This window comes from Pseudochaenichthys georgianus, chromosome 3 (assembly GCF_902827115.2).
Source record: "Pseudochaenichthys georgianus chromosome 3, fPseGeo1.2, whole genome shotgun sequence".
Taxonomy (NCBI): Eukaryota; Metazoa; Chordata; class Actinopteri; order Perciformes; family Channichthyidae; genus Pseudochaenichthys; species Pseudochaenichthys georgianus.
The window spans coordinates 49,376,319-49,399,207 of NC_047505.1; the positions used below are offsets into that span (position 1 = coordinate 49,376,319).

The following is a 22,889-nucleotide window of genomic DNA, read 5'->3' on the forward strand; positions in this document are numbered from 1 at the left end:
CCACCACGCTGCGGGGTCTTTCGTGTGTGTGTGTGTGTGTGTGTGTGTGTGTGTCCTCAGCTCAGACCCATGCCCTGCTGCTTGCTCATGTCGGTGCACACGAAGAAGGTTTTCAGCTCCCCTTTGCCCTTCACGTTGATGAATCCCCGACACTCACACGAGTAGCCCAGCTTGTGCAGCACCTCGGACGTTTCCTCCGTCAACTGGAAGAACAAACGCAAAGATGCCGCTTAGAAAACATAAACAAGGCATGTTTATAGGTTTTATTTTGTCTGGTTGCTAAAATGTTACATCCGGAGTACCGAACTCTTTTCAACAACGAACAAAACATGACTTCTCTTACACACAAAGTAAAGTAATTATGAATTGTGTCTTTATTTTGGCAGCATTACGGTTTAGTTACAGCAGTGCTGTTAGAAGAGGGAAAGTAATGTAAGTAGTTCCCAAAGTTAAAGGTCACCTATCATTAAGTGTTTTGCTCAAAATATCAAACAGATCACCCATTCTAGCCACGCCTCATATCCCTCCATTCCACTTCCTGTTTCAAAAGTGCTGATTTGGGTATAAAGCTTTTTTTGTTTTAAAAGGAGGGGTCTGAGTTCATGCGGGACCCGGCAGCTACCGTGTAAACTAAATACTGCCGTGATGAAACGCCATATCATGGATTATCAAGGATTGAACACACTACAGTATATATTGTCGTGTTGCCTTCAGGAACACCAGATCAAACACAGTATATATTGCTTTGTTACCTTCAGGGACACCAGAAGGCAACAAAGCAATATACTCTGTTTACCAGAGTATATATTGCCGTGTTGCCTTCAGGAACACCAGATCAAACACAGTATATATTGCCGTGTTGCCTTCAGGAACGCCAGATCAAACACAGTATATATTGCCGTGTTGCCTTCAGGAACGCCAGATCAAACACAGTATATATTGCCGTGTTGCCTTCAGGAACACCAGATCAAACAGTATATATTGCCGTGTTGCCTTCAGGAACGCCAGATCAAACACAGTATATATTGCCGTGTTGCCTTCAGGAACGCCAGATCAAACACAGTATATATTGCCGTGTTGCCTTCAGGAACACCAGATCAAACAGTATATATTGCCGTGTTGCGTTCAGGAACACCAGATTAAACACATTAATTATCGCTGTTTGTCTGAGCGTACCTGGATCTTCCCGAGCTCCCCGGTGCTCTCCATGCGGCTCGCCACGTTCACCGTGTTTCCCCAGATGTCGTACTGAGGCTTCCTCGCCCCGATCACTCCGGCTATCACTGGGCCGTGATTAATACCTGGAGAGGAACCCCATGATTTACTCTGACGGTACATCGTATAACGTTAAAGTGACACAAGAAGTACGAGATTAGAGTTAAGCCGAGGAGAAACAATGAGATTCAAGAGGAACACGTTTGATCGTCCTGCTTCAGATGGCTGGACACTGGAAGCAAAATGAAGATGTATCATACGTTTGGTCAGTTTAGTTATAATCCTATTGAAAGTAAAACAAAAGTATGCTGTCACCGGTCAAGAACAAGTCTTTGCTTAACACTAAACACTGCTTTTTGATAACTCACTACACATTTCAGTGTTTATGCCTTATGCTTGCTTTTATCTCAAAAGAAATGTAAATGTTGAAACTAAAACGTTTATCCTGATCTGTGAACTGTCTGCTCACAATCAGCTGTCAGACGTTATGACGTGGTTAAGGATGACGCTCACTTTATTATTAGATAGAGACTTCTGCTGGAAGAATGAAACACGCTTTTTATTAGGACGTCTGAGTAACAACACTCGAGCATACCTGATATGAAGAATTAATTTAGCACTGTAGACAGATTTATTTAGGACTTTTAAAAGCAAATTATGTTTAAGGATTATTTATGAATATATGAAAGCGTTATGAAGTCTATGGTATGAAAAAACAAATGATTTATGGAAAACAAATACATAAGGGACAATAAACAGTAATACAGCAGATAGTATAATGAATATAACTTAAAAATAAGACCCTAAACATTACATAGCAGACGCTACTAGATCTTATGAAGATGTTTTCACTAGTGAAACAAATACCCGATGGTCAGTGAATGCAGCGTCATGGCAACAACGCTGCATTGATGCATTCCGTGTCCAGTGTAACCATGGAAACCTGTTGTGTTATTTCACAGACCCAGCTGCGTGCAGAGTTCAGTGAATGAAGCAGGTTGTTTTTCTCCCACTCACCCACGCGCAGCCGGAAGCTGTTGAAGGAGTGTCTGTTGATGCCGTCCAGCTTCCCGATCAGAGCGATGGCGAACTCCACCATGTTCCCGATCTGAGCCTGCTGCCGCTCTTTGTCCTGGAGGACAACATCAAAGACCCTCAATGTTACAGGGGCGTCCGACCTTCTTTCCCCGAGGGCCACATACAGACAAATATACAAAGGGCTGGGCCGCTCACTCGAGGTGTACTGCCTCGTAAGTTCAGTTATGAGTTAGCAAAATCAATCGGATGTAGGTAAATGATGCTCGTGAGCAGTGTTGGGCCAAAACGTAATACAGTACATATTTATTACTGTGTTTTTTAAGTAATAAGTTACACTACAATATTACTGTCTCTGAAATGTACATTACTTTCACCAAAATAACCGCAAAAGAATGGCTGGTATTTTAAAAGCTAACATGTAGTTTAGTGCAGCTCATTATACCTCCAGTGAAGGGCGATGTGTTATAGCAGCATAACCACCGTGTAGGCCCTTAAGGCTACTAACAACTCGTATTACACGGCTTAGTTGAATACTCGATTCTGATTGTAACTTCTTAACATGTGACACGTTGTTAATACAGCAGTACAGACCGCTGTCAAGGACTGTAATGAAGGTTGCTAAGGAGGATCAAGAAAGAGAAAGGAGAAGAGGTTAAAAGACGGAGCGCTGGACGTCAGATAAATCACCAGAAGAAGGCGGACAGGAAGTGAACACTAACAGGAAACGGAATGGGCTCTGTAGTTTGTTTAGTATGTGGCCGTGTGATAAGCGGGATAACGTGCAGCGAGGCGATCATTATGGGAGAAAGAACACCCGATGAGCCTGAAGGGTAAACACCAGGCTTCCTAATCTACCCGCACAATTTTCCTCTGGTGTCGGAATGTCTCACGATGTTGGTAAATTCTTAAAAAACAAAACACCATTTAATTTCAAGTTAAAATTAGTTAGTGAGAATTGTGACAGGTAGTATATTACCCACATTTCATTAGTAATGCGTTACATTACTTCGTTACAGCAAAAAGTAATACATTACTGTAACTCAGATATGTTAGAAAATGTTACTTGAAAAGTGGTTTATTAACACATGAGTACTACTGTGTAATATATTGTTACATTTATAGTTAAGAAGTACAATATAAGACAAGTTTCATGTGTGGGCTGTATTACATTATACTTTTTGAATTGGCTGAGGGCCGATTCAAAATGGTCCGCAGGCCGCATTTGGCACCCGGGCCGTAGTTTGAACACCCCTGCCTTAATATGATAAGATAAGATGAACTTTATTGATCAGAAGGAGTGGAGCAATTGTTTGAGCGTTTCAAAGCGTTTATCTTCCCGTATTTCGCCCCTCTGCCGATAGCCGTAATCCTGTGACTGATCCCAGATGTGAGCGGTTTATGTTCAATGAAGGAGTCTGTCTCGATCGTGTCCACAACAGACATGAGATTAACTTAATTAATTTAAAGAAGTTTAATTGTTTAAGCATCTCCTCCAAGTTTTTTTTTTGAGACTGACCATCGTATAAAACTAATGATTTTTTAATAACTGTTAATAAAAAATATTAGTGACAATCCAAAATAATAATAATAGAGTATTCTTTCAGGTACCCAAAGAGACTTCGCAGGGTAACATTATTCAAGTCAGTTGGTTGGTGGATTTTATTCATAGCAAATATATAATTATTTAGTGTCATTATTTCAGTTAATTCAAGCTTATTTCTTTATATTGGGCGTTCATGATTTGGGTAAGCAAGCAGCAGGAAAACAGAGTCAAACCTATTTAACATCTTCAATATAACCGCTTCAAGATGTATCGTTTTGTATGTTCTTCATTGGTTTTTATTTACCTGATTGTTCTCGTGCCCGGGCGTCCCGCTGAGCCCGGCGGCGGCCATGTACGTGCTGCCGATCGTCTTGATCTTCTCCACCCCGCTGAACTTGGGCTTGGACAGCAGCTGGTGGAGGAAAGCATGAAGAGGGATGTGAGTTTGTTTCTGCTGCAGTCAAGGATTCAAGGCTTTCATCAGTCATACGTACATACACTGAACACAAATATAAACGCAACACTTTTGTTTTTGCTCTCATTTTTCATGAGATGAAATCAAAGATCTAAAACATTTTCTATATACACAAAATAACCATTTCTCTCATTTCTCGGGGTCCGAAAACTAGTCAGTATCTGGTGTGAGGGGTAGGGGTAGGGTAATGTTGTGAATCGAGTGGCCCATGGTGGTGGTGGGGTTATGGTATGGGCAGGCGTATGTTATGGACGACGAACACAGGCCACTCGATTCACAACATTACCCTAACCCTAACCCTACCCCACACACCAGATACTGCCTGGTTTTCAGACCCCCCCAGACCCCCCCAATAAAGCAAAACTGCACGTTTCAGAGTGGCCTTTTAGTGTGGCCAGCCTAAGGCACACCTGTGCAATAATCATGCTGTCTAATCAGCATCTTGATATGCCACACCTGTGAGGTGGGATGGATTATCTCGGCAAAGGAGAAGTGCTCACTATCACAGATCTTTTCAGATTTGTGAACAATATTTGAGAGAAATGGTTATTTTGTGTAAATAGAAACTGTTTTAGATCTTTGAGTTCATCTCATGAAAACAAAAGTGTTATATTTTTGTTCAGTGTAGCTACAGTGTAACTATGTCAATGGAAACCTTAGGTCACAGGCTCCTCCAACACTGCCACACATTAAAACAGATAAAATATATACAAATACAATATAATATAGTAGTGTGACTCTGGTTAGTTAATACTCATCAAAAACTAAACTAACCAACAAAAGAAAAGCAAACTGATAATGACTTTTTAACGTGGCTATAATACATTTGGCTGCTGCCCAGTTCACAGCATCACATTGCGTAGCTTGCATCTACAACTACACTTGAACCCCCCCTTCTAACACTGTACGTGCATAGGCAGAGTTACGATGTCAGATTAGGGCATTGAAACCATCCCTGTATCACAGAGTGTAAAGGAAGATGGATGGACTGCTGAACGTGGGCTTGGACAACAGCTGGTGGCGGAAAGCATGAAGAGGCATGTGAGTGTGTTCATGCTGCTGTGTGACTTTGGTTAGTTAATACTCATCAAAAACTACAAATCAAACGATCTGGAGCACTGATGGCGCATTTCCACTACAGCGCGGTTTAAGCGTGCCGTGTCTGGCCCGTTTTTGGTTGCGTTTCCACTCGGGGTAGTTCTGGCTAGCGGGTACTTTTTCTGGCTCTCCAAAATCGAAGTTCTTTCCGGGCCAACAACCGGGCTGAGTATGCTAAACTAGTGAGAGAATCGCTGGCAACTACAACACAATGAACATATTTCACCGTGATTAAATTGTAATACACGTTTCAAAAGGATGCTGAAGTAACAACATACTGATACCGGTTAGTAAAAACTATGAATTAATGCTTTGACAAGTCTGCAGACAGACGGCAGAGAAAAACCCTTTTAAAATGCGTGTTCTCTGAATGGAGATCAGCTAAGCTAACGCTGTATATGCTCCACGCTCACAACAACGGCCTACAGACATAAATAAACCAGCGACTGTATTCGCCATGACACAGACAGTCTGTGGTTTGTACTTGTTTAACTTTTGTTACTTGTCTTTCATTCTTTATAACTAATGCTGTTGATGTATTGTGATTTCAAAAAGGTGTCTATTATCATCTGGCCAGACAACAGCTGGAAATTAGCCATGTCGGCTAAAGCTTCCCCGTTTACTGTTGTTTGTGACAGCTGATCAATGGGGACCGTCCACGACACTAAACTAATACACTGTGTCAGAGTGTAAAGGAAGAGGGATGTGTTTGCGGCTCCTGACCTCATCGAAGTCAGCGATGATCTCGTTGAGCAGCCTCAGGCACTCCAGGCCTTCTTTGTTGATGTCGCACTCGGTGTAAAACTCTTTGAAATCCGGCACCGAGGCGAACATCACACACACGCAGTCATAGGACTTATAGTAGAGGTCCTGTTGGGGAAAAAGCACAGTTCATATTTGTACTATCAGAAGAATATTGTTATTACCGATACAGAACTTGTGGCAAGAACATACATCTAAGTCAGTGTTTCTCAAACTTTTTCATACCAAGGACCACTCGCGGACCACCTAACTCCACAGATATCCAAAATCGCATCGTTTTTCTAGAACAGATTACAAATCGCCTAAAAATGGTACAAACAAGTGGCAACATGTGTGATGAAGGTGTTGTGCTGGGCTTTATCATGCAATCGAAAGTGAAACTTTAGCGCACTCCATTGCGGAGATATTCCCGCGAGAGTGCGGAAAACTTAAATTTATTTATTTATTTCAAATGTGAAATGTTACCAATATACTCGCGGACCACTAGGGGGCGCTCACGGACCACCAGTGGTCCGCGGACCACACTTTGAGAAGCACTGATCTAAGTGAACAACAGGCTTATTGTTTTAAGAATTTCCTCCAAGTTTTATGTCGTTTTTTTTATGTATGCACTATTTTCTTTATCCACGATTGAGAATGTGAGGCTTAGATGTACCGTACTTTTCGGACTATAAGCCGCGACTTTTTCCCCCATTTTTTGTGTACAGCTAACGGCCACTAGGGAACCTCCTAAATCTATGGATTTTACAGGTAAAATTAACCACCTTTAACCCTACGGGCTCTAGGACCGGTCCGCGCCCGCCACCTTTAAGCGGCGGGCTCCAGCAGGAAAAGCTGGAGGCCGGAAAAGAGTGAGACAGGTAGCGCGCCAAAGTAAAAGTGGAACCGAGAGACAGAACGAGAGCAAGACAGACGGACAATTTAGCTGCTGCAGCTTATATGCAGGTTCGCTTTATAGTCCGAAAAGTACGGTAACTTTTAAGACAGGCCTCTCTTAACTACTGATACATGTGATAATATAAGGACTATTTACAGTTTATATATGCCTCTCCTCCAAGTTATACTTGACGTAAAGTATATTATGCTTCAAAAAATGTGTTTTTATTTGTATTCCCCAGGGGGAGGCTGGGAATGACTTCAATTAAAGTTTTTTTTATACAAACTTCCCTTAACTTATTCTAGAAGTACTGACAACTTACAATTTTAGGCTAAGATAAGAATACTTTGAATTCATCCCAAACAAATGAGTTCATAATTTGAATTAAGGAATCTAAACGAACCTCACACACACAGTGATAAGTGTATGGTTGTATAAGACGTTGCTTTGCTAATGGGCACCGTGTTGTGTAAGGGGAACCTGTGAGTAAAGACGACTGACATGATAGTTACCTGCATTTATATCAAAGCGAACAGTTAACACTGAACAGAAGTGAAGCTTTTGCCTTATTTTAGAAGCTACACAACATTTCAGGCAGAACACAGAATGCATTTCTCTTTGGTGAATCAATTAAGAAAATATCTGCCTCTTGTAAAAACATAAAATGTATACTGAACTATACATTAGTCAGTTATTGCCTAAAGAAGAAGTGAGGACTATCATATTTCTGTTTAAATGTCACTTAAATTGATGCTGATACATCATGGTTATTTAGTGGGCAACTAATCATAATATAACATGAATTGTAATTGACTGGTTACTCATTCATTGCTTATCATACATTCCTCATAACACCGTCCTCCCCCTCACCTCGTTCTTCTTGTTCTCGCCGACGAACAGCGCAGCGACGTGTGCCGGCAGCACGTTCTCCAGCAGCAGGCGGTTCAGGTTCTCCCGGGTCTCGATCTCGTCCTGCTCCGTGCGGTTCTTGTACTTCAGCAGGAAGTCCTGCCGGAAGCAAGACTCGTTCTAGCAGACGAAACACAGCGAGAGAATAATGAAGGAAGCTCAAAACCGTTTTAATTCAGATTGTCCTGGTTTCTTCGTATATTTCCAGAAGGTTATCAGCGTTTCTTCACCTCATGAAGCCCCGCCCCTTTCCCCCGCTTTATGCATGCATTGTTGACGCGCTCCTCACAACTCCAAACACCGCTGTAAATTCTTAAATATACATTTTTTTGATGAAGTAATCGTGTAGTGGTAATCTGAATGAGTTAGTTTATCACCTGATAAAGTATTATAACTTAACAGTTCATCGTAAAAACTGTTTCTTTGGCAAGTAAAGGTTGATAAAGCTGGCGATGCTATGCAAAGCAGTCGCAATTAAGCCTGAACCGCAAGTACACATAATACGCACGTGAAGGTGAATATAAGCAATATAAATACATTTGTAAAAGGCCTTGAAATATCTTGTTAGGAGATCAATTACACATTACAATGTTTGGGATGTGGGGGATGAAATTGGGCTGTGTCGAAAAATACACTTCGTTCATCACGTCACATTCTACATCCGCCTTCGAAGGCTGTGAAACCTTTTGAATGTATTAATTGGCATGTCTATTCATTGCCTAAATAAACGTTTTTTATGAGATGAAAAAGTGCTTTCTTCCCCGCTTGTGGCACACAAAGAGAGACGCACAATGACGAGTTATATTCAATAAAGAAAGTTCATTTAATACAAATTAAAAAATCACTTCATTCAAATTGAAGGTTTCGTTCGGAGGATTTTTTAGGGTGATGACCTTATAAAATATGCCTCAAAAGAAGCTGTGAAGTAAAAAGAAAATACATCCGGTACAGTGATGAGTCATATTATAATAATACTGTTTTTCATCAATATATTACAGGTCTCAAATATATATATATAAAACATGTCTCTGAAGTGTTTGGCTCCAAACACCAAACAGATCATTGCAGCATTACCCACAATCCCCTCTGTTTCAGCCCTGTTTCCAAAGTGCTGATTCTCTGTCTGTTACTTTAGATGAAAACAAGGAGCCCCTCCCCACGCCCCTCTGAGAGACATTTGGTTACAAAGAACTCAAAGGTGCTCTAGAGGAGGTTCAGGTGATAAGGGGGGGGGGGGGGGTTACCTTGGTTGCTGATTGGCTAATGGTTACTCAAGACAACACATCGTTATGACATCATAAAGTGGCCAAAATCTGATCAGCTCATTTTCAGACAGGTTTTTATAGAAATGGATCAAAAAGAGAGAGAATCTTTGTTCCTGAAACTTTCAGAGTCTCTTTCCACAGAGGGGACACATGTTGGTGTAGAAGAGACATGAAGAAGAGGGGACACATGTTGATGTAGAAGAGACATGAAGAAGAGGGGACACATGTTGATGTAGAAGAGATGTGAAGAAGAGGGGACACATGTTGATGTTGAAGAGACATGAAGAAGAGGGGACACATGTTGATGTAGAAGAGACATGAAGAAGAGGGGACACATGTTGATGTAGAAGAGATGTGAAGAAGAGGGGACACATGTTGATGTTGAAGAGACATGAAGAAGAGGGGACACATGTTGATGTAGAAGAGACATGAAGAAGAGGGGACACGTGTTGATGTAGAGGAGACGTGAAGAAGAGGGGACACATGTTGATGTAGAAGAGACATGAAGAAGAGGGGACGCGTGTTGATGTAGAAGAGACATGAAGAAGAGGGGACACGTGTTGATGTAGAAGAAACATGAAGAAGAGGGGACACATGTTGATGTAGGAGAGACATGAAGAAGAGGGGACACATGTTGATGAAGAAGAGACATGAAGAAGAGGGGACACATGTTGATGTAGGAGAGACATGAAGAAGAGGGGACACATGTTGATGAAGAAGAGACATGAAGAAGAGGGGACACATGTTGATGTAGGAGAGACATGAAGAAGAGGGGACACATGTTGATGAAGAAGAGACATGAAGAAGAGGGGACACGTGTTGATGTAGAAGAGACATGAAGAAGAGGAAGCTGTTACCTGCTGGGAGATGATGAGCATGGTGACCAGGAACAGAGTGATGTAGATGCAGCTCATCACCTGGGGGTGCTTCACGAGACCCAGCCAGATCAGGACGCAGTAATTGCTGGAAAACAACAATCATGACTTCATTCACACTTTTCATCCATGTGTATTCTGGGAGCTGCAACACCGGTCAGGTCTTCTGGAAGACTTTCCAAACCCACTTTAAAGTCTTCTTTTGTGGTGGTTCTTTCTTGTCTGAGTTGAATGTGTAGTTGTGTTTTTTAAAACGTGTATTAAAGGTTCTGTTTTTATGTAAAAGCACTTTGTTATTCTTACTTTTTTAAATATTATATTGTATACACACATTTAAATTATAACTCTGAATGCAAATGGGATAAATATAATATATGGACATATTTACATAAGCAAAGAAACTGAAAATGCTCTAATATTATATATTTTATTTCTCCTCTAGGGTCTGCTCCACGTCTCCAACAAACAAAAAGGACTTTAAAATAGTTCCAATTATTAAAATACGAGTGATAGTGTAGATAAAATGCCTGCGCTTCCAATCTGAAATTCAAGCCTTTTCCACGTTTTAAACGCGGCATCTTCCTCTCGCTCAGGACTTTGAACGCTGTCCTTTCTGAGCTGCTCCCTCTCATCTCCCTGTAATCCCACCTGCTGCAGTTCCAGCTGCCGCTCTCCTGGGCGTGCAGGAAGCGCCCGTAGTCCACAAAGAGCTCCCTGTTGGTGCTGAGGATGATGATGTAGTACGCCGTGGAGGCCAGGGTGAGGAAGAGCACTTTGAGCTCGAAGCTCACGCGGAGGAAGACTCCACAGGCGATGAGCGAGAGGATGCAGCAGTACACCGAGTACTGAGGAGAGAGAGGGGGAGGGGAGAGGGGGAGAGGGGGAGGGGAGAGGGGGAGGGGAGAGGGGGAGAGGGGGAGAGGGGAGAGAGTCAGGATACGGGAGCAACAGATCTGTAAAGGTCTTTAAAAACACTAGCGAATAAGCAGGAACAGGAACAATTGTAATAAATACAAAAATAGATAAATATCTCGGTTATTCAATCTATTCATTCGAAAGAAAAAGCAGGATACAAATATCAATAAAAATAAATATATATTTAATATTAATATTAATATATATTAATAACACAATTGTATGTAACGAGCAGGGATAAGTAAAGTCTTCCGGGGTTTTTAATAAAAAATATAACAAAATTATTTGCAAATAATTATTCAATTTCTTTGTGAACACATCGGGTATGCAGATTTATTTATAAAGTATATATGTGTTGTTCATTTTCTCATCACTGTTTAACCTTTGCTTTAAATATGCAAGATGTTTGAAAAGAAGTAATGTCTTATATATACAAGAAAAATATACAACCCCTTCGTACTAAGGAATAAGCGGGTTAGATACCAACAATACATGTAACTGTAAAAGGAGATACATCCCGTCTTCTCTGTTCTTAAATTAAAAACATCTAATCCAGCCGGACATGAAACGATGTCCTTGTTGCCCACGGTTAACAGAGCCATCACTCACAGGCAGGTAGAAGAACCCCTCCTCCGATCCCTGCTCCTGGGAGTCGTTGGTGGGACGCAGCTCGTCCATTTCAGAGACTGGTGTCGGGACGAAGCACTGCGAGGGAGGACAGAGACGTGAGAGACAGAAAGCTCCGGACAGAAGGCTTTGAGGAGTTTGGCAGACAGACATAGCTATAAGGACTCAACATGTGAGCAGGTGGAAGGTTATTCAAGGTCACCTATTGTGCAAAATCCTCTTCTTCATGTCTCTTCTACATCAACATGTGTCCCCTCTTCTTCATGTCTCTTCTACATCAACATGTGTCCCCTCTTCTTCATGTCTCCTCTACATCAACATGTGTCCCCTCTTCTTCATGTCTCTTCTACATCAACATGTGTCCCCTCTTCTTCATGTCTCTTCCACATCAGCATGTGTCCCCTCTTCTTCATGTCTCTTCTACATCAACATGTGTCCCCTCTTCTTCATGTCTCTTCTACATCAACATGTGTCCCCTCTTCTTCATGTCTCTTCTACATCAACACGTGTCCCCTCTTCTTCATGTCTCTTCTCAACATGTGTCCCCTCTTCTTCATGTCTCTTCTACATCAACATGTGTCCCCTCTTCTTCATGTCTCTTCTCAACATGTGTCCCCTCTTCTTCATGTCTCTTCTACATCAACATGTGTCCCCTCTTCTTCATGTCTCTTCTACATCAACATGTGTCCCCTCTTCTCCATGTCTCTTCTACATCAACATGTGTCCCCTCTGTGGAAAGAGACTCTGAAAGTTTCAGGAACAAAGATTCTCTCTCTTTTTGATCCATTTCTATAAAAACCTGTCTGAAAATGAGCTGATCAGATTTTGGCCACTTTGTGATGTCATAACGATGTGTTGTCTTGAGTAACCATTAGCCAATCAGCAACCAAGGTAACCCCCCCCCCCCCCTTATCACCTGAATCTCCTCCTAGAGCACCATTGAGTTCTTTGTAACCAAACCTCTCTCAGAGGGGCGTGGGGAGGGGCTCCTTGTTTTCATCTAAAGTAACAGACAGAGAATCAGCACTTTGGAAACAGGGCTGAAACAGAGGGGATTATGGGTAATGCTGCAATGATCTGTTTGGTGTTTCAGCCAATCAGAGCCATGTTCTGGATATATCTGGGACCTGTAATATATTGATGAAAACAGTGTAATATGACCTTTAAGGAGATTTACCCAAGAAATGCCCGAATGTTGAGGTATTTATTTTGAATGTTTTGATTTTATTCTACTTACTTCTTCCGTTCCACTACATTACTGTGATTTGAGATACCTTACATCCAGCTACAGTAAAGTAAAACAGTAAAATGCTTCAGTATTACTAATTACAATGTGTTGTGAGCGGACAGTATCAAACGAGTACTTTTCATGTAAATATAAAAAGAGATGTTCCACTATGAGGATCCGTGTGGGGTCATTTTTAAGAGGCATTAATGTCACACGTTACGTTGAGATGTTCTCGTCTTACCAGGTTGAATACTGCCAGGATGACGATGACCGCAGTGGTGATGGTGGCCAGAGGGAGGCGCACGCACGGCCGCTTCACCACCGCCTCGGACACGGCGGGCAGCCACTGGCACTGAGACAGCTTCTCTGGAAGCAGGCGCTGCAAGAGACGAGAGGAAACATGTTTGAGGCGCACGTGGCTTTCACACAGTCATCCATCTCCAGACATCGTGTGTGAGTGAGTAATGGGCGGCTATTTCCAGAGCGAGAATCTGTCTGAGAGGAAACAAAGGGTCAGGTGTCGGGAGATCGGATATAGAGAGTGGAGTCGCTTCAATTACGTCTTTTACATTCCCACACCGGCTAAATCTGGCTCTGCAGTGTGTACACATCAAGCATGGCCTTTTCACCCCGTCTCTATTTAACTGGGACTGGCCTTTTGTAGTAGAGTTATTGACCTATGATGCTAAGGATACAACGCAGGGGTGTAAAGTAACATTTACTCAAGTAACATGAGTACAATCTTGAGGTACTTATGCTCCTTTGTACTTTCACTCCACTACAGTTAAAGGTAAATGGTGTACTTGTACTCCACTACATGTGTTTAATACCTTTAGTTACTTCACAGATGTGGATGAATGATGTGAAATATAATCAAGACTTTAGTTCCACCTGGAGTAAATCCTCAAGCTACCCTGCAGTCTACAAAGTCATTCAGACTAGCTGCACCTTCACCAGCTTTGAGAACACTTTAAAGATCAATAATTATAAAACATATCATATATTATTCTGAAATGGACCAATCTGCACAATGACTACTTTTACTGTCGCTACCTTCACTATATTTTGATGATAATACTTTTCTACTTTTACTTGAGTAACATTTTGAATGCAGGACTATTACTGTAACAGAGTATTCCTACACTCTGGTACTTCTACTTTTACGCAGAGGTGTAAAGTATCTAAGTACATTTACTCAAGTAACATAAGTACAATGTTGAGGTACTTATGCTACTTCATACTTCTACTCCACTACATGTATTTAATACCTTTAGTTACTTCACAGATGTGGATGAATGATGTGAAATATAATCAAGTGTTAAATCAGACTTTAGTTCCACCTGGAGTAAATCCTCCAGCTAACCTGCAGTCTACAAAGTACTTCAGACTAGCTGCACCTTCACCAGCTTTGAGAACACTTTAAAGATCAATCATTATAAAACATATCATATATATTATTCTGAAATGGACCAATCTGCACAACGACTACTTTTACTGTATTTTGATGCTAATACTTTTGTACTTTTACTTGAGGAACATTTTGAATGCAGGACTTTTACTGTAACGGAGTATTCCTACACTCTGGTACTTCTCCTTTTACTCAAGTATCAAACTTGTACTTAAGTAGAGTACTTGAGTAAATGTAATTAGTGACTTTACACCTCTGCTGAAAACCATATATACCAAATTGAGCTACATACGAAGAAGTAGAATACATATATAAACAAAAACAAAAAGTAATACATTTTAATAAAAAATAAAATGAAGAGCGTGGCGTTTCAAATAATTGGGTTCTAAAAAAAAAATCTGAAGAATATGTAAGTTTTTCTCTTTCAATGTCCTTTAAATAAAAAAGAGGGGTCGAAGATGTTGTGCAAACACCGCCTGACTCAAACGGCAGCATTTATTCTGAGATTCAATGTTCACAGCTCGACCTCGGAAACATCCGATCCCGTAACAATGTGAGAAGAAGCACGAGGTTACGGTCTGCTCTGGAGTCTGCCCTCGTCTGCCACCGCCTTCTCTCTAAAAACCTCATCTGTACATTGCGTGTTTGATAAGCACAAATAAAAGAGAGGAAGCTGGAGAGAGGCTACGGACAGACGGTTAATTAAATGACATCCTTCCTGAAAGCTATTCATCGTGAGTGGCCTTCGCAAAACAGAAATACAGAACGAATTTCACATCGAATTTTCTCAAGCACGAGGAAATGGAATTCCTTAATACCACTTTAGGGATAAACACTTAACAGTAATGCTGCAGTTCAGGGCCAGCATTACAGAGTGGGATTTTTTATGGACACAAAAAAACGTCTTTACTCGACCTGCGTCCAGAGGTTGTTTGATGACAGGATGTTTCTACTTTCTACAGACCTCCGTGCTACCTGCCTGGGAATAAGTGCCTCGAAATAACCCTAAACTGCCTGAAATCATGTAAATGTGAACGTAAGTCTTAATAACGCACTGACCTGGAAGTGACCTGCGAAACAGATGGCCAGGGTCAGCAGCAGCACACACACCAGGACCCCGAACGACGTGCCCAACATCTGTCGACTGGGGAGAGGGAAACCAGTGTGTACAAATAAATATCTCCTTTTGATTTGAGTGGAATGAGTGGTGCAGGAACGAGTCCACAAATGGGTTAGCCTTTTCTCTGGGACACATGTTTATGTATAAAGGACATGAACAAGTGGATTTTGCATTTAGGTGACGTTTAAACTGCTGACAACTCGGTTATTTATGAGATTAAAAAGGGGGAAATGTAGTCATACTCACTCATTTGTGACAAACAACTGAACCAAGAAGATGCAGAGGAAGATGACGGTGGCACAGCCGACGTAATGTTTGAACATCGGCAGGTCCAGGGCTCGGTACTTTGAAGGGGAAACACAGACGCAGAACCTATAGTTCAACACCAGGATGCCTCAATGGAGATACTGACATAGATACATCTCAATATGAAACCATGCTTTTGAACCAACCTGTTTCTCCAGATCTTTCTTAGGAAACCACAGAGCTAAACTGCCACTTTCTTCAGTCTTAGACCACTGCCTGAGAGAGGAAGGAAGGAAGGAAGTAAGGAAGGAAGGAAGGAAGGAAGGAAGGAAGGAAGGAAGGAAGGAAGGAAGGGAAGGAAGGAAGGAAGGAAGGAAGGAAGGAAGGAAGGAAGGAAAGGAAGGAAGGAAGGAAGGAAGGAAGGAAGGGAGGAAGGAAGGAAGGGGAAGGAAGGGGAAGGAAGGAAGGAAGGAAGGAAGGAAGGGACAACTTTAGGAGGCATAATTGAATAAATACAGCAAGTGTTGCAGCATTATCTTGATATCAATATGTGTTAGAAGACAGTGTTTGCATATATATGCTACCAAGACTAAGTCACACCACTAGCATGGATGAAAAGTAATAATTGTTGTCAATACATTAATTGTATTTAGTTAAAGTTTAGAGCTTTGAGACAAATGTTACCGATAAAAACACACTGGTGGTGTCGTGCTTAAGTTATGAAGTTGAGGGAAATCATCAGTAATACCTCAACAGTTGTTTGTTAATTATCATCATCAATGACCTGGTTTATCAATAGAGTGCATCTTTCTTGAATACATAAACCCATATAAAGACAGAGTTATAGTGTCCTTCAAAGTGAAACTTAACCCAGACCACACAGTTTTGTTTTTACGAGCCTCTACCAACTGGTCGAGCTGGCCTTCTACGGTAAAAGTACATTTTCAACAATCATCATATACAGTACAGTATGTGTATGCATCAAACTCAAATAAAACACAAACTATACATTTGTTTCTATTATGGAAAATGAGCAATATATACAACCAGATATATTCAGATATATTCATAAAAGGTAACAAAGTAATGGAAAGTGTTTTTCATGATAAGAAAAAAGACTTGCTCATCTTACGGCCCGTCTACACAGCAGCATTTAAAAATTCTTCTAACACTTCTGCCCATTGACTTTGAATGGGGTGACGTCACTTTGCCTCGCTTTTCGCCGAACAGCATTGTGGGGAAGCAAAGCGAAGATTTCCAGGATTTCCAGGATTTTCAGGATTCAAAAGTTGAGCAATGTTCAACTTTTGAAGCTGAGGTGGAAGCGTCAGCCAATCAAATCCCGTTTATGAAAATCTGACAGTAGAAGCGCTAGCCAATCAAACCGCGTGTAAGCAGGAGAACCAGTTCATTTCCTCATATTCCAAACGAGAAATTACGGTAGCAAATCACCCGGTTCTTTACGACCAGAACTATTTACCGGGATACAAACCGGAGGAACCAGGCATGGAGGGAGGAGGCAGAGACAGTGGGATTTTATATCCAGTTTCCTTCGTTTTAACATTGCTATTGCTTTGTATGTCGGGGGCGGGAGATTCAGGTGATTGGTTGTTGGTCGCAAAAAATCCCCAAGCTTTCAGACACGCCCACCTCCAAGATTTTCAAGATTTTTTTTAACGGTGCTGTGTGGACGGGCCGTTACTGTATATGCTGAATTGGCCTAACAGGAAACCACTGGCCTAACAGCAAATGTCTATATCCTGTGTTGGCCTAACTTGCTCATCTGTGTGCAACTTCGGGCTGAATGCCATGCATGAAAGGTGCTATATAAATTATTATCACTCTTTCACTCTGACAAGGCAGAACTAGATTTAGTAATATTACCATAAATCTAGCCATTTATTTACCATATTTTATTGGAAAACGTCTCTGAAACTCTGAAAAAGTCATATTGCTAGCTTACCGTAAAAGGCCAATTCGACCGATTGGTCGAGCATATTTAAAAAAAAAAAAATTACACCCTTGTTAAAAAAATGTTGTGCATCAAGTTATCTAATTATGTTCAGTCCGTGCCCTGCCACTAAAATATGTCAAAAATGATGGTTACCTTACAAAAGTTGACCAACTTCCTCAGTGGAAGCTCGCTGAAGGGCTTTCTGTTCGAACCACAGCGACATCTAGAGGTTGCTTTGTGCATAACATGTCAACCAAAGGGTAGAGCTGGCTGAATCAGAAGGAGTTCCACTTTTATATTTATTTTTTCAACAAGATATCAAGACACAAAATGAGCTCTACCAAATGGTGGCGCTGGCAGTTAAAGGGTTTTAATTATATTGTTGAGGCAGTTTGGGTTAATACTTAATTGATAAAATAAGTTGTATTTTCTGTTTAAGCTGCACTACAATTGAACTCCATCCGAACAACACTTAGAGAACAAATCACGTTCAGTTTATTTAAAACTAATTCTTACTGCACTGAACAGTCCTCTGTCTGCAGTCGGTTTAATCTGCGGCTATCTTCCTGTTTTATGTAATATGTACGTTTTATTTTATAAGCATTTCCAGTATTGTTGAATTATTTAATTAACTTTTAAGTTCAATTTGTTTTAAGGGTGACTTCACATCATTTGTCCAGGGAATACAGATAAAAACCGCCTCTAGGCATTCACAAAAAAGTGTATCAATGTGCATTGTCTCTGCTAAATAAACTAAAAGTACAACACACGTGCCTGAAATGTGATTTTAGTGGCTGTGACGGTGGACCTACTTGCTGCTGAGCTCATCGATGGTGGTGGTCATCTCGTTGTGCAGCTCCTCATCAAACTTGCTCTTCTGGGATTTGTTCCTGCAGCGAAGAGCACAGAGACGGTTAAAGAAAGAAAGTGAAGCACCAGGCGGACGGAGAGACACCAGATCAGGCCATGCAGGTTACTCAGGTCCAGGTGTAGCTGTTGCTTGAGAGGCATTAGTGAAAAAAGATGGGGTTAAATGGAGGGCGTGTGCAGGATGCAGAGGGCTGTGTGTTAGATGATCTCTGAGGGATTCAGCCGGAGTGTGTGTCTGCTCAGAAACCCCCCCCATCAGGAAGGAAGCACTCACACACACGCACAGACCCACAGCAGCCCATTAGGGTTAATAGGGAGCATGTCAGTCCACGAACAGAGGGCAAAGGGTTTCTCTGGAGATCAGCTGTTTCAGAACTGCTCAGGTTAGTGTCCGGACAGCAAGGCTCTCCGGAGAGGCGATAGTTCTCACCCTGAAGGACAAAACTTCCTTCTTAGAGATGTGGGACTCCGAGGAGGATGTGATGCAAGTTTTCTGTTATTTATATGCTCTCTTTTTAAAAGTGGCAATAGACAAAACTTTCCCCCTGGCGTTTTCAAGGGACATTATTGACGTACCTAAGAAAATGGATTCATTTATGTTTTCCTCAGAGTCTACTACTAGTGACACATTTTGGGATTTATTCAGACACACAGAATATGCAAGAAAAACATATTAAAAAGTGTTTGGTATTATCCGGTAGTTTACCTACATGTTTCAGTAGCTTGTTGCTCATTTAACTACATGTATATTTGTTACTCAAGTAGTCAAATAACTACTGAAAACTACGAACAATTTTGGGACATCAAAGGAAAATATTTGGCAAAACCCACAACCTTTTCTTGAATTATAATTATATTGCATTTTTTTTAAGTTTAGATATGAACTGTGAACAAGTGGGTATATATATTTTTTAATATACTTTATTGAGGGCAGAGTTAGGGTTAACCCATTTGTATATGAAAAACATTATATTTAGTAACATTTAATTACATATTTCCCCTTGGTAATCTGATAACAATTAGATGTATTTAGTCATATTATCACTTATAGCTAACCGATCTAAATCCTGATCAAACCATAACATTGAACAATCAAGTTAAAGCGAAAAACGTGTCTATTGCCACTTTAAATATGAAATGAATTAGTCATTTTAGCATCAACTCTCATTCATTTCAAACTGCTTGAATCTCACTGATTGCTGGCGACTAATCTGCACTTTGAAACAATGGTGGAAACTCCAAAGATGTATTAAGATTATGTCAAAGATGACAATCACAAAGTGGCTTGAGAGCGTGCATCCATTTGTTTTTGTCTTCAGGGGTCACGAGCCAAAGGGTTGAGAACTACTGAGGCCCTGCGGTCCCTGAAGGCCTCACTCACTTATAGCTGCTGAACGGAGCCGAGGGCAAGGAGAACGGTTCGTCTAGAGACTCCTCAAAGCTGTCCGGAGCCAACAGTGAAACAAAAACACAAGTTCATCACAACAGAGCCCAACAAAAAGAAAGAACTGAAGCTGTGGATTGATCGTATTTTCATAGCAGCTTGAGTAGTTTACCTCCCTATTGTCTGTACCGTTTAGATTGCCTTTGGTTATTTTATTTCTACATTACAAATCATTATGTAAAGAGATAACTGCTTTGCTGGATTATCATTTGAAGTACGAATATTATGTTTGAACTAAGATGTGATTCCTACCAGATCAACCAGAAAACGATTAAGACAAACAAGAATCAACAAATTACAATAAAAACAATGATCTGGAACTCCTGCCTCCAAGTGCTCATCTTTGAATCCACTGCGGTGACTGTTTAATCCTTGAAACAACCACCCTCAATATTCTTCGGAAGCCTTGAATTGGATTTGACGCCTTGTGGTTGCCTCCACCAACGGACACGCTTCCCATTCACTTTGAATGGGGTGACGTCAGGCTTTGCCGACCCGCATTGTGGTTCCGTCGCGTCGCTTTGCCTCCGTTGCTCGCTTCGAAAGTTCAACTTTTCAAGCGTCGACGGAAGCACCAGCCAATCAAATCATATGCCAGTACAAGCTTGAGCCAATAAAACCGCTGCTTGTGTGCCCGGGGCGGGAGATTAATGTGATTGGTTGTTGGTCGCACGCTAGACACGCCCGCCAGCTTCAACGCGACGCTGCCGTGTGGACGTACCGTAAGTGTATTGATTCTTGGGCTTTTGCCAAAAACATATATTGAAAGGTTACCATGACATTTAAATAAGGCTGCACATTGAAGCTAAACTTGGTCACACTATGGACTAACCCAATATACAAAACAAAGTAAGTGCGATATGTTGTAAAGGCACTATATGCGTAAATCATTCCCTCTAATATCGCAATTTCAATATCAGTCATAAAAAAAAAAAATGTCTTCAATATGATGCAGCCCTACATTTGACCTCAACGTTTGAACATGATCATCTTCGAGTCCAAGCGGATGTTTTCTCCAAATTGGAAGAAATTCTTTCCAGGTATTCCCGAGATAATAAGATATTTACGAGAATGGACAGAACTAGAAACACAAAGCCTCGAGCCACGGCGTTCCAGGTGCAGAGGCATGATGATTCACTTATAGAGAAATGTAAAAAAAAAACATCCAAAAGCAGCAAATAATAGCATTTGTGTCACCTTGGGCTCAGGGCTACGGATAACGGCAACAAATATCACATTATCTTTGACCAAATACCTTGATATCAATAATAATGTTATTTATATAGCACTTTTCCTGGTGCTCAGAGCACTTTAATTGATTTTGTAGTATTGACTATTGATGATTCATAATCTGACATAATCTCAGTCAGTGATGTGGATATAATGACTTGGTGGGGAGGACAAACACGACAAACTAGATCCACTACTGGGATTTAGCTATTCAATCCAGGAATCAACAATATTCATGCCACATTTCGACGTCTACTCTCATATCACGATGTTGATATAAAACTGATATATTGCCGAGTCCTACGTTCAACCACATACATAATAAACCCTGCTGTGTAACGTCCTCCAGCTTCACTGTTACCTCACACGCCGGCTGCTGCCCGCATGAATGAAATGAACAATTTCCGATGTAAAACAAGTTTCCGCTCGCACAGGGAGGAAGGATTATGCTTTTAGGCACACACACTTATCTTCTCTAATCACATAACTGCAGCACACACTGTTTGTGTAGATACTGATCAGTCGCTACACTTCAAATAGTCGTCCAAAGGACAATCTAACATTAAGTACTGCAAACCAATTTGTCCATGCATAAGTGATGAAGAGGGCTTCTGCCAAATCACAGCTGGACTCAGATGACCCTCGCCGACAACGTTTTGTTGGAAAATGTTTATTGAAACTCCTCGAACACTCCTTTTGCCTTTGGAAACATATGCTGATTTACTGTCAAATAACATCTGATTTGAAAACTGTTTCCCTAGTCTGTTTTATATCTCATAAATTCAAAAACACTTAAAGGTCCCATGTCATGGTCATTTCTACTGATCATAATTCCATCGTTGAGGTCGAATAGAATACATTTACATTGTTCAATGTTCCAAACTCACATTGGTTTCTCAAACAGCATCTCTGTATAGTATGTGTATTCACTCTCCAAGCCAACTAGGTTCAATGTTATGTTGACATTCAGAAGTGGTTCCCCCCCCCCCCCCTATTCACCAGTTCTGTTTTGCTAAGTGTTTTTGCATGTATCTTTCAAGGCTTCAAAACTAATTAGTTTCTCATACTTTTATATCTCCATTTCATTAGCACTGCTGTACGCCAAGCCTTCCAGTTTCATTTCTCTCTGTATTCTGAAGGTTTGGTTCTTATACCCTTCATAGCCTGATAGAACGGTTAGTTACAAAAACATGTTGGAAACACATTATCGTTAATGGCTTTTGGGAGTATTTTGTGATTTATCTACAAAGAGATATCAAAAACATCCTCCGTAAAAACGTGGACTATAACAAAATGAAACAATTTGTTATGTTATCGTGGCTTTACTAGACTTTTACATCTCTGTTCTGGAAACGTATGCATCTTTTTAGAAGACCTTCCTTTTCAACAAAGCCTTTAGTTGGAGCAGTTTCAGATTATTCCATATCCTGGTTCCTACATTTTGTGGTATTTTATGTTTAATTGTATTTGTATTGTCTTTTCTTGTATGTCTTTCCATTATTATAAGTCCACTGAGGGAAACGTGTTTTACGTGATATTGGCTATATACGTACACTTTGATGTGATTTGATTTAACAAAATACTTATTTTACATATTGAGACATAAAACGTAATAAAAACGAGAAAATATGGTCTTAATGGACGCAATCAACTAAGAATATCAGTTCAAATGTGTATTATTTTAACCTGTAATGATAACCCAAAATAGATAACATGTATGAAAATATAAATATACAAGTTGTCTGGATTCTGATAATGCTCACCCATTATTTTTCCATCACAATATCTAA

General features: G+C 40.8%; 1 protein-coding gene across 4 annotated transcripts in view; it reads right to left on the bottom strand.

The window, feature by feature from the left end:
* Positions 1 to 22: 22 nt before the first annotated feature.
* Positions 23 to 22,889, bottom strand: part of adcy7 (adenylate cyclase 7) — a 111,499-nt gene continuing 88,632 nt past the window's right edge. For 3 of the 4 annotated variants that reach the window (XM_034077324.2, XM_034077331.2, XM_071201636.1), the window contains exons 13-27: positions 19,807 to 19,866; positions 18,368 to 18,445; positions 15,808 to 15,877; positions 15,602 to 15,699; positions 15,295 to 15,379; positions 13,069 to 13,206; positions 11,582 to 11,677; positions 10,706 to 10,902; positions 10,040 to 10,145; positions 7,879 to 8,037; positions 6,093 to 6,239; positions 4,101 to 4,208; positions 2,233 to 2,347; positions 1,177 to 1,301; positions 23 to 203 (exon numbers count right to left, since the gene is read on the bottom strand). In XM_034077324.2, the coding sequence (XP_033933215.1) occupies positions 57 to 203; positions 1,177 to 1,301; positions 2,233 to 2,347; positions 4,101 to 4,208; positions 6,093 to 6,239; positions 7,879 to 8,037; positions 10,040 to 10,145; positions 10,706 to 10,902; positions 11,582 to 11,677; positions 13,069 to 13,206; positions 15,295 to 15,379; positions 15,602 to 15,699; positions 15,808 to 15,877; positions 18,368 to 18,445; positions 19,807 to 19,866 (1,729 nt within the window). In that variant the 3' untranslated portion in view covers positions 23 to 56. The remainder of the gene's footprint in view (positions 204 to 1,176; positions 1,302 to 2,232; positions 2,348 to 4,100; positions 4,209 to 6,092; positions 6,240 to 7,878; positions 8,038 to 10,039; positions 10,146 to 10,705; positions 10,903 to 11,581; positions 11,678 to 13,068; positions 13,207 to 15,294; positions 15,380 to 15,601; positions 15,700 to 15,807; positions 15,878 to 18,367; positions 18,446 to 19,806; positions 19,867 to 22,889) is intronic. The other variant, XM_034077338.2, reaches the window with a different exon arrangement.